Here is a 13,188-nt window from a genome sequence, read left to right as displayed (position 1 = left end):
CCTATAGATGACAGGAAAACCTATTAGAAATGTGCAGTCAAGCGCGAGTCGGACTTAATGTACGGAACCCTTAATACGCGAGTCCGACTCGCACTTGGCCGGTTTTTTTGAAACTCTTCTTGACGCTTAACCGCTGAACCGATTTCGTTGAAATTTGGTATAGAAATAGTTTGCGTCCCGGAACAGGACATAGGATAGATCTTATAACCAAAATCATCTTTTGAAGGTGTGAAAAGTGGCGTGGAAATTTGTACGGGAAATCAATAACTGCTGAACCGATTTATATGAAATTTGGGATGGTCTACATCTTTGATTTAGTTAAAAATGATGAAAAAACATGACTTCAAACCTAAACTTAAACAGTATTAACTTCAAGAAGTCAATTCTGAATTCCCCCCTACACCTCATTTCACACCTTTAAAGGATGATTTTTGAGATAACTTATTATATCCTGTCTCGGGACTCAAAATATATGTGTACCAAATTTAAATTAAAACTGTTCAGCAGTTTAAGCGTGAAGAGGAGTTTAAAAGAAAGACTTTCTTTAGTATTTTAATAAGTTTATATGTTTTTACTTCGGAATGGTGTCAATGTGATACCTTAACTAAATTTGGTACTGCGAATTTATACGAAATCGATACCAAACATGGCCTCGTAGCTTTACTGTTGTAGAAGTCAAAATAAAATTGAGAGCCCTAAATTCTTATTACTTGGCCAAACTTGTGTAGAAGGAAAAGGTAAAATAAAAGTCTTCGGCAGAAATATAAGACACAAATATATATATTTTTTTGCGTTACTATTTCATTCATCAAATATAAACATACCTTGATTATACTATTCTAGTGAGATCCTCATAGATAAACAATAGTTATTTGTACAACAAGAGATCAAAGTTTGATATTTCTTCGAGTGCTTATTTTGAGTCCCGTGCAAGCGAAAGATTCTATAATAGATTCACGAGCGTAGCGAGTGAATCTAATTTAGAATCTTGAGCGTAGTAAGGGATTCAAAAGCGCACGAGATGTAAATAACTTTGATCTCGTGTAGTACACAAAATTTTTCACCCTAAGCAGTGAGAACATACCTAGAGGGACAGAGATAATAGAACCCAAGTATATCGAACTTGTATTAGACCCCGCATGTTGAAATGACATTATGACTATAAAGGTCACTTGAATGTCATTTTGTCTCACTCAGTGAGCAAAATCGCATTTTGCTCACTGAGTGAAATACGCTCAGTGAGCAAAATGCGATTTTGCTCACTGAGTGAGACAAAATGACTCAGTGAGCAAAATCGCATTTTGCTCACTGTTTTTAAGAAGCAAAGTACCCTTGTTCGAGCTGCTGAGGTGAAAAAACATTTACTTAAAAAATTACAAGGTCGAAATGTCACGGAACTTGTGAGAGTAATATGTGAAAAATATAAACTTTTATGACAAAAAAAATCTGGACACAATTTAAGAATCACCCAATTGCGTCGAGGAATCATCTGTATTTTTGCTTGTTTCATTACCTCCTCGCTTCTTTTTTGTCCTTTGTATTCTGTAGCAATTTGTTAGATCTGAAAATAAAGATAACTTGCGTCGTCACGGATGTCGATTTATAGGTTTTAGGGAGTGCAGAATTCGAAAACGATGATCATTTTATAATCCAAGATGGCGGCTACGTATTTTGTCATAAAAGTGGAATCCAAAATAGTCATCATTTTCGAAATCTGCGCCCCCTAAAACCTATAAAACGACATCCATGACGACTTTTATGACATAGTGCATGGCCGCCATCTTGGAATCCAAAATAGTCATCATTTTCGAAATCTGCGCCCCCTAAAACCTATAAAACGATATCCATGACGACTTTTATGACATAGTGCATTGCCGCCATTTTTAAATTGAAAATGTTATCATTTTCGAAATCTGCGCCCCCCAAAACCTATAAAACGACACCCATGACGACTTTTATGACATAGTGCATGGCCGCCATTTTGGATTCCAAAATGGTCATCATTTTCGAAAGCGGGGCCCCCTAAAACCTATAAAACGACATCCATGACGACTTTTATGACATAGTGCATGGCCGCCATCTTGGAATCCAAAATGGTTATCATTTTCGAAATCTGCGCCCCCTAAAACCTATAAAACGACACCCATGACGACTTTTATGGCATAGTGCATGGCCGCCATTTTGGATTCCAAAATGGTCATCATTTTCAAAATTGGGGCCCCCTAAAACGTATAAAACGACATCCATGACGACTTTTATGACACAGTGCATGGCCGCCATTTCGGATTCCAAAATGGTCATTATTTTCGAAATCGGCACTCCCTAAAACCTATATATCGACACCCATCTCGACTTTTATGACAAAGTGTTTTGCTACCATCTGCATGCAAGACATTTCTATTATTTTTACGTACAAAAATGGCCCCCTGTCAACTTTCAATCGAGATTTAATCGATAATTTATTCGATTAATATTCAGATTAATTCAATTTCAATCTATGTTAGGTCGACTAAACTAATCGCGATTAAAATTTGAGAATTAACTTTTTTTATTCCATTAATTAGTCGAATAAACAGTTAATCGATTAATGCCCATCTCTGATCACGGCATTTTTACACTTTGAGAATATCTGAAAACAAATCAACACAAGGAGCCATTTTGCAAATCCAGTAACATACCATGCAGTAACTTTGTTATTACTTTTGACAGCGCGTGTCATGTGTCAACACAGAGTCGACACAAAGTCGAAACATTGCAACTACTTTGTGACTGCAATATTTCTCAGCCTTTAACCATATTTATACATCATAATTAACAAGTTTCGTAGTATGTAAAGCGTTATTTCTGCTATTTAAGTATAGTATACGCATCGAAGTACTAAAAATGCTTCAAATAATATAGTTATGAACACAGGCACTGAGAAGTAAACAATTTCATTTCCGGCTAAACTAAAACAATGTGGTGGCGCGTTGATTATATTACACTTAGTTTATCAAATCACTCGAGCAGTTTAATTCCCCATAATAATTTAAGTCATATTGTAATATAAATGCAAACAATATATAATTACGTCTTGTAATCCGTTTTAGAGATGGCGTATTAATGTCACTTATTTTTATTTAAGTATTTTTCCATCTGACAGTTTCCATTTGACAGGAACAAAATGAACGAATGAACGAATGATTTTGGCATAAAGTAGTCGCAAACCCGAAACAATGTGTGCACACGGCGACCACACTTTATGTCACTTTGTGTCATGTGTCGACCCTTCCCCATTTCTGGTAGCTGTGTCGACACGGCGACGACTCTGCGACTGGAATTGTGACCGAAACAGACGGTGTCGACACAAGATGTGTCAACACCGCGTCGTAACGGCGACTGGAAATGGTTGTATGGGTAAGTACTTATTTATTGTTTAAGTTTGACACTTGACGATAAAATACTTCTTAAGGAAGGAGGTGTCAATTCGTAGTTGCTACAGTATTTTAAAAAAAAGTTAAACAAGAGTTAAACAGATAAAATGTTGATGCTTAGTTACCATTGAAATAACAACTGCTTAGCAACTGGTGGCACCCTGGCTGCTGACGTACGTGATTGGCAGTGCGTGTAGGTATTAATGACAGCAGCTTGAATTTGAGTGCTTAGTTACCACTGACATTCTAACCGTTATTGTCATTGTGATTAAATAAGGGTGTATGTGTTAAAGAAAAACTCAGAAGTTAAGATATATGTGACGAACTGAAAGCCTTCGCTAAAATGACAACTTAGATGTCCTTATTTTTGTGACGATTGAAGTGTAGATGTTTTCTTGGACACCTTGCCCGCTCAGGTATATCTGCTGCTGACTGTACTATACTACTATATTAGGAGCATGCCAATTATGCTAATTATTTCAGGTCATCGAAATAGAGGAAAGTAAACGACCTACGAAACCAGTTGTTGATAATAACACGACTAAGAAGTTGAAAGGTGAAGGAAAAGGGAAGGGAACAGGATAAAACCACAAGAAGATATAATTTGTTCACATTTCAATAATGAAAACTATTCTTACCTAAAACTTCGGAAAACTGGGTAGGGTGTCAGTAGTGTGGTCGATGGGCCCACACAGCTTGTACTGAAGTCGACGACGAAAATATGGAGGATGTTTTGATATTATTTTTTCTATGAAGAGAATTAGTCCTGATCTTGCCCCATATGTGGGGTAAGATGGTGTATTTTCCATTTTTGATAATTGTAATTTTCAAATTTTCATATGATTAGTTACCAAGTCTAAAGCTGTGCCAAATAAAACTATAATAAGTAATTTATATTTGATTAATAAATAACACTGACCCCATTTTAAATATCCGTTTTTTTACTACCTTAACTTTAACCTTAGCGTCCCCGTCTTATCCGCATTTCCCCTATGCATATATTTCCTGAATAATAAAAAAGTAGGTAAACAAAAACATGTTTTATTATTCACAACTCTTTATTAACTTTACTTCTTGTTCGCCATGATATCAGCAGCTTGAACTGCAACATGTACCTGGAAATAGAAATTATATTTTTAGGGTTCCGTACCCAAAGGGTAAAACGGGACCCTATTACTAAGACTTCTCTGTCCGTCCGTCCGTCCGTCCGTCCGTCCGTCTGTCTGTCACCAGGCTGTATCTCACGAACCGTGATAGCTAGACAGTTGAAATTTTCACAGATGATGTATTTCTGTTGCCGCTATAACAACAAATACTAAAAACAGAATAAAATAAAGATTTAAATGGGGCTCCCATACAACAAACGTGATTTTTGACCAAAGTTAAGCAACGTCGGGAGTGGTCAGTACTTGGATGGGTGACCGTTTTTTTTTTGCTTTTTTTTTTGCATTATGTTACGGAACCCTTCGTGTGCGAGTCCGACTCGCACTTGCCCGGTTTTTAAAGCAGTTTCAGGCTGAATTTTGAGTATGGCTATGTATTCTTGTATCTATATTCTTTCTTTCTAGTAGGCACCATCTCTGTTTAACGGTTTGCCTTTAGATACTCTGGCTACATTACCACAGAAAATAAATAGGTACCACGACCCTACCAATAAAGTGAGCTTTTAAATAATTGTAGTAAAATAATATTAATTTTATACTTACATCGACGTGATCGTCACAGCAATACTGTGTGTCACACTTGAAGTAGGTAGGTACTTATTCCAAGTTTAATTCACGGCACCATCTTTCACGCTGTAGGTCTTCGTGGATTTGAACCAATGACCTTTTATTTATGATTTGAACCATTATTTTTGTGAATTATTCCCACACGTAGGAACAAGCTTTTTGATATATTATCAAGCAATGAAATCTACTGTTTAGGTATTAATTATAAATCAAATCGTAACCAACAAGTAGAACGTAGTGATTATATGCTCTTTGCCAACAAGCGCAGCGGTTTAACTGAAAAATTTAATTATGACAATCGATGACAATGATATTTTTTTTTCTTTTTCGTCCATCAGGACAGGCTAAAGCTCTAAGCCATACTGCCTAGTCATAAGTAGATTTTTTGTCTTTTCAGTAAGTTCAATCCGGTAAACGTCTTCAGTAAATACTATTCATGTTAAGTCAATTCCGATAGTAATGTCTTCAGTAGTCTTGGTCATATCCATTAAACATCCATTCTCATTGGTGATTTAGCTCTTGTAAAGCGATAGCGAACTTTACAAGGAACACTTGGACAACCGGCCGTTGACTCCAAAATGATGGTTAAACGTGCTTCAAGATTAATTCTCCATTCACTGCACACTACCACATTAGTTTACTGTATAATAGGCTATCGATATTACACTTTAAACAATATTAATGAGCAAAAAACAAAGCAATCGATCTCGACGCGTGCAAGCAAGCGTGAGCAAAATTTGGAGAATCTCCATTTCCAGCAAGATGGTGCACCAGCACAGTTAGTTCTAAGTGTGCGATATCATTTGGACCAAGAGTTCCCTGGCAGATGGATTGGACGCAACGGCCCAGTCGCATTGCTGCCTCGAAGTACCGATCTTCGCATGGCCGGTCCTGGTCCTCGACTTCCTTTGTAGGGCGAAATTAAAAGGAGAGTCTACGCACGCACGAGAATCAAATACCCTCGATGAACTTCGCCAAAAGATAATTGAGGCGTTCAATTCTGTGAAAACCAATTAATTTATTCTTGGCAGAATCAAGAATCTCAAGAGTAATCATATGAATCAGACTTGTGTCCAGATACGCGGTGGTCATTTTCAACACATCTTAAAATACGTTTAATTAAAGTAGGTGCACACTTATCTACTTATTGAAAGTAGAGTCTGGCTAGCCAAAAATTGTTGACAGATATTTCGTTGTTGTATTACCAAAGACCTATATAATAGGGACAAGACATATTGTTCTATACGTACAATTGCTTATACAAATAGCACCCATTTTGACGGCACACACATAAATATATATCTATCTCGTTTTTACTCAGCACTGTTACCCTCAGCAAAAAAAGATGACAGTATTTCAGTACGTACATAAAGTGTTCCATGAAAATACGTAAATACCTAATGCGGCCGAAAATCCGCCATGTTTAGCGGCCCAAATGTCATTGTCTGTCAGTTCAGCCGGTACTTGTCCTGTCAAAAAGTCGTGGTGAAAATTAAAATTATTAATTATCTTTCAATATTTTGCTTGTGATTGAAAATAATTGAAGCCAAATGTGAATAATTACGTCGCGAATATGCCAGTGTGTAGTGTATTAGGGTGCGGCATAAGAAAACCACAAAATCAGCCATCTTTAACCTTACACAGGTACGCTATAATTTACATTAAAAATATTGGTTATTGTTAATGTTCCTGGGAAATTTAAGGATGTTTCACATTATAAATAGCAAGGTTCTTCTGTGCAGTTATAGATCATGAAGTGATTTGATTTATTTAACTATATTTTTGCGATTAAATAATGTAAACATTTTAGCTAGGGTTGTACTTTATTTATCGACTTTGATATCGATGTATTATGATTGCTTATTTATATTTTCTTATTTTATCAAGCTACCCCTTTTAAAACCTACTAAATTATCGTAATTAAGTAATTAAAATATTTTTTATAGGTTACCAAGAAATGAACATAAAAAGAAAAAGTGTCTGGAGACGGAGACCCTGACCGACTCTCGGGAGCAATCGGGTCCGCGGGGTCGTTACTCCAGAAGCTGTCCTGCGGCTTTTTTTTATATTATTATTATAGTTTGTTTTATATAATTCGACATTAAGATACCATATACATCTCTAAGTACTTGTAATATGTTAGTTTGAACTGGTAGTTGCAGTTGGTTGTATTTTATAAAATTGTTAATGTATTGTTATTATTTTTGCTTGTATGTAAATTCATTGTTGACGTGTAAAAGTGCCTTTGTGGCCTATTTGCTGAATAAATGTTGAAGAAGTTGAAGAGCGGAAGGCATTCCTTATTTTTGTAATTAAAAAAAATGTTCTGAAGGTGTTTTGTTTTTTTCACCCGTCGCTTAATGAGTTTGAATTTTGTAGCGCTCTCACTTATAGGTAAGGCGCACCAAGGTCGAGGTGCGGTGCGGTAGTGTGTTACGGACTTTAGGGTTAGCAACACAACAAAATTGATTGTAATAGAGAGGTAAAGTCTAAGAAAAACACGCGCGCTGTACTGCGCCATGTGTTTTGCGGTCACTGAGTTGTGAAACGTCAACTTTTGAAAATCAGAGTTAACGCAAACATCGCAATATGTATGGAGTTGTACAGTGTCATCTCGGTTACGTGTCAAATTCGAAGTACTAAATTGTCTTAGATTTTACACATCTTACTCAATCAAAGTATCTTTTCACATAACAATATACTCATAAAGAATATGTATTTACTTACTTACTTCCTATTAAAACATAAACTCTACAAATAAATCATACTTAGTATTTTAAATAAAATCATCTGCGTTAAAAAGTTATCGATGTATCGATAAACCTAGTAACAGCAAAAATCATCTGGGCAGCACTAAAACCGCCATGTTTAGCGGCCGGATGACGTCACAGTGGCACGCATTATTCGTTGACGTTTCACTTCCATAGGTTTCCTATTTCAGTGTGTATTACCAATTGTCTATGATTAAAAAAAAAGCTAAAAGTCAGTTGTCAATTTATGTCTTTCATTCAAATTGTTTGCGGATTATAATGGGTTTATTTTAAATAATATTAATAATGTCTATACTGAGTGAGGTTCGCAAACTATTATTTAAGCTCGTAAATAATTAGAGTCTGTGCGGAAAGAGAAGAGTCGTGGGATTTGAGGGCGCGCCAGTGCTATTTTATGGTTTTTGCTATGCTGACAACACTGGTCACGTGATTATAGTACGACACTAATGGTCATGATACTTGTATCCCTTTTGTTCCGGTTTTTTACCACGGCTTACTAAACGGAGCCTGGTGGTGGTGTCGGCTCGTCAAATCAACCCTCTGATTTAGCGCAGGCACTAGTTTTCTTTTTAAAACACACTCTTGTTTTTCACTCGGATACTAAAAAGTGACAGTGCGATTGACAAAACTGCTAAAACTAGTTAAGAATCTGCCCAATACAACTGTAATTTTAGTACCAAACAAGATAGAGTCTCATTTATGTACTGCCTAATCTGTGCAGTTCAACAGTTATTTTAATACAAAACCGGGTAGATCGGGTTGAAATTGGGCAATAGAACTGTAATTTTTACCCGACTACGGCAACGCAAAAGAAGGGTTATGATTTTGACCGGTATGTTTGTGGGTATGTATGTATGTATGTATGTATGTTCATCTGTTCCCTCATAACTTCTAAAGTACTCATTGAAATTAGCCAAACGACGTGTCATTCGAATCGTCTTAATCTTCCGCTGGTTATAGGCTATATGACGTCACAAAAAAATGAACACCGCGCCCTCTAGAGGTCATAAAGTCACGAACCAAAAAAATAAAAATAAGTAATGATGACGTGTTGTATATCATTTCAAAGAGCTCAATTAGCACATTTCAAATATATACATATTGTTAGCTTTTGCACCCGGCTTTGCTTGCATGCACCCGATAAAACATTAATTTATCTGGTAGGTAATTCTATCTATCCGCGTGTTACGCGACTACGGCGATACAAGAAGGATTTTTCAAAAGAAATTTGTTTGGCCGCTATATACATGGTGTTTTTTAAAATGACCTGCAATATTTTATAACGTGAATAGGTATAGAAGTCCAGATCAGCAAATTTTTTTACGAGATCGGGTTAGGTCCCATGGTAAAAGTTGCTTAGTAATCTTAGTATATTCACCTCGTTAAAATTCGCAGTGGTCAGGCGAAGCATACTGAAACGTACCTATGTGACGCACCGGACTCGGTCCAAAAGGCGACACTAAAAGGGTCAGGCGTAGCCCGACGTACGAGGCTCGCTGTACGCGTTCCAAAGCCGGGCGCCGAAGGCGCCCTCATACTAAAAGAGTCGGGCGTAGCCCGACGTACGAGGCTCGCTGTACGCGTTCCAAAACCGGGCGCCTTCGGCGCCCTCATACTAAAAGAGTCGGGCGTAGCCCGACGTACGAAGCACGATGTACGCGTTCCAAAGCCGGGCGCCTTCGGCGCCCTCATACTAAAAGAGTCGGGCGTAGCCCGACGTACGAGGCTCGCTGTACGCGTTCCAAAGCCGGGCGCCTTCGGCGCCCTCATACTAAAAGAGTCGGGCGTAGCCCGACGTACGAGGCTCGCTGTACGCGTTCCAAAACCGGGCGCCTTCGGCGCCCTCATACTAAAAGAGTCGGGCGTAGCCCGACGTACGAGGCACGATGTACGCGTTCCAAAGCCGGGCGCCGAAGGCGCCCTCATACTAAAAGAGTCGGGCGTAGCCCGATGTACGAGGCTCGCTGTACGCGTTCCAAAGCCGGGCGCCTTCGGCGCTTCATACTAAAAGAGTCGGGCGTAGCCCGACGTACGAGTCTCGCTGTACGCGTTCCAAAACCGGGCGCCTTCGGCGCCCTCATACTAAAAGAGTCGGGCGTAGCCCGACGTACGAGGCACGATGTACGCGTTCCAAAGCCGGGCGCCGAAGGCGCCCTCATACTAAAAGAGTCGGGCGTAGCCCGACGTACGAGGTACGATGTACGCCTTCCAAAGCCGGGCGCCGAAGGTGACTTCAAATATTATTGTAAGTAACGAAATCCTGACCCCAAAATTAATTAAATAAAAAATAAGTTCAAAAACTAAAACCCGACTACTGCAAATCGCGCTCTAAAAAGTATGAAACAAGATAGAATTCTTATCTGAAATTATCATATAGGAAAATTATAAGAGTTATCATTTTTTTATATATTTACAGAGATTCAGAGGATAGCCGTGGTCGTATGCCACTTTACCTTAAAGTTTATAATCGTGGCATACGTCCACGGTGATCCTTTGAATTTCTCTGTAAATATATAAAAAAATGATAACTCTTATAATTTTCCTATATGATAATTTCAGATAAGAATTCTATCTTGTTTCATACTTTTTAGAGCGCGATTTGCAGTAGTCGGGTTTTAGTTTTTGAACTTATTTTTTATACTATCTGGGATATATTTTATCTGGGATTTATTTATTTTATTGTAAACTTGACTTGTAATGTATGTGTACATTATTAGTAATAAATATGAATATGAATAAAAATAGTGCAGTAGGTAGGCCTTATTGGGATATGTCCGGTTCTCTCATCTCACGATATTTTACTTCGCCGAAAAGTCTGCTACATATGAAATATAATTTCGTAACTAACAGAACCTAGTAAACGAACTTACAAATAAAGAAATATTTTTATGAAAAAGTTTTATTCTTTGTAATCGAAGTCTGAATTAAAATATTCAATGTCACTTATGTTTGAGCTAGCTTCAGAACAACCAGGGACTGATGTGAGGAACTGGATGTGCTTGAATCCGGCACGTAGATTACGAATTCTTGCATATCACCTACTTAGCGGTCTTTTATTCGAGATACCGTAGGTACTTTTACACAATCCTGAAAAAAAAATTACATATAAATATGCATAAAATGGCAAGTATCAAGACTATTTGTCAGTTATTTTAAAGATCATGAACGACCTGCATATTTACGAAAATTAATATATTTTGAATGAATATACTTACCGATTATGTACGGGAGACAAGTTACTTAGGGGGCTTATTAAATAGGTAATTATTTAATATTAAATACAACACCAATACCCGTGAATAGCGGAAACACGTTCCGCGACTTTTTGTAAGTCGATAGTCGGCTTTTAGCCGTTTTCTTCCCGCTGATAAAACCGAACAATGTTAAATATAATTTTTCTTGTGGTTTTATGTACGGTTTCATTGTGTTTTGAAAATATTTTATACATAAAACTTGCGGTTTTTGTTAATAAAAATATACAATGACAGAAGTTTGTTTACTTTTTACAAGACAGGTGTCAAAGGTTTGATTGCCATATAAAATTTAAAATGTTAGTTCCCGTTTCTGCCACGACTCTTCTCTTTCCGCACAGACTCTACGACAATGTGCGAAGTCGACGTGTAGCGTTGTATAACGAAAAACTGCAATGTTTACAACTCCTAAACAAATGTAAACAAATTAGGAGGTTGGTGCTCTATAAATATTTTGATACTTAGCATTTAGCATATTTGGCATAGTACTTAAGTATTTTTTTGGTGATGGATTAATATTACGGTATTATCGAGCTAGGTCTTATTTACACTACATTTCATTTTTCGCCATGTAACAATGGTATATGGTGAGAACGTGTTTACATATGTGTTTATTGTTGACTGTACTTTACATAGTGGTAGAAATTATGTGAGCTGACTTTGAGTGCACGTCAACGTATATTTAACTTATATCCTTAGGTACCTTACGTGTCCACAGAAAATCAAAAATATTTTCTAGTATCAAAACTATAATTCCTACTATACAAAGTGTGACCAGCCCAAGATTTTTTGAATTTCCCGCCAAACATTTGTGTAATATTTCAGTAGCCAGACTCTATTGAAACGTAGGTATTTTAAGATTGTGTTACATTCGGTAGATTACGTACATTATTAAATGATTTAATTTAAATTAATTCGCTTATCATTTACCACAGATTGTACAGTCGACTTCAAAGTTATGTTTACACTTTTGCACCTTACTTCTTTGTAATAAGGCGAAAAACGTAAACATATCTTTGACGTCGACTGTATAAGGGTACTTCAAACTAAACACTAAACAGCTTAAGGCCAGTCCAGACGGGAACAGTTTTGCGCCAATCTGATTAAATTGTCTGATCAAATCAGGTGGTGTGGTTGTAAACTCCATTTGGCTCGCCGATTCCCCTTTTATTCGATTGTAAGATAATGACCGATAAAATGGAGGTGCGGACGCAAGAATACTAATTTGTGATGATAGTATGCGCGTTTAGGGGCATTATTTTTAATTTAGAGCGGTTGTCACCATAATTCCCCCGCCCGTCTGCACTGGCCTTTACACGAGTGTCAATCAGTGATATCGATAATTATTAACTTACATTGATAACATCGAGTGACAGGTATGACAGTTAGGTATTTAATGTCGGGTAACCACACTTCGGGACTTTAATTATTTGTTTTATTAGAAAATTAGCGATAATTAAATACAGCTAATTTTAACACTGGAGTTTCTGTAGTATACTATTGGGCATTAACTGAGTCCCAATCAAGTATTTTGTATTACCAATTTGAAGTCACCCTGTATATTAGTTGGTATATTACATCTAGATTCTAGGTACCTACAAGTACAGTTAGTTGAATATCTTTGCTATTATGCAGATCAAAAAAGTCGTGGCTTCCTAGATCGTTAAATGTCCACATAATAAAATAAATATTGATGTATGCAAAATGCTCTGTGTTCTCACAATATTTGTTGGCCACTGGTTAATTATTTCTTGCAATGAAATGCTTCCAGTATTAAGACTAAACGAGCCTAATCGAGGTAAATATTATTGTAGAACAATGTTCAAATGACAATATGTGAGTAGGTACATACTTATTAGAAATGTGGCTGATTAGAACCTTTGTGTGCAGGGCCGTCTTAAACTATGCTGGGGCCCTGGGGCACATAAGAATTTGTGGCCCTTTTGGAAAGTAAAGAAAGCGAAATATACTAACATTTTTATACTATGATCTTCTATTTATTATGGGTAATCAAATATACTGT

General features: G+C 37.1%; 2 protein-coding genes across 3 annotated transcripts in view; one reads left to right on the top strand and one right to left on the bottom strand.

The window, feature by feature from the left end:
- LOC134804792 (myotubularin-related protein 9) overlaps positions 1-13,188 on the bottom strand; it is a 312,849-nt gene that overhangs the window by 62,908 nt on the left and 236,753 nt on the right. The window lies entirely within an intron of this gene.
- LOC134804822 (uncharacterized) overlaps positions 12,834-13,188 on the top strand; it is a 470,867-nt gene continuing 470,512 nt past the window's right edge. For both annotated transcript variants that reach the window (XM_063778082.1, XM_063778081.1), the window contains exon 1: positions 12,834-12,963. In XM_063778082.1, coding sequence (XP_063634152.1) covers positions 12,870-12,963 — 94 coding nt within the window. In that variant the 5' untranslated portion in view covers positions 12,834-12,869. The remainder of the gene's footprint in view (positions 12,964-13,188) is intronic.

The sequence above is a fragment of the Cydia splendana genome, chromosome Z (assembly GCF_910591565.1).
Source record: "Cydia splendana chromosome Z, ilCydSple1.2, whole genome shotgun sequence".
Taxonomy (NCBI): Eukaryota; Metazoa; Arthropoda; class Insecta; order Lepidoptera; family Tortricidae; genus Cydia; species Cydia splendana.
The sequence above is the reverse complement of the archived record's forward strand: the minus strand, read 5'-3'. Positions and strand labels throughout refer to the sequence as shown.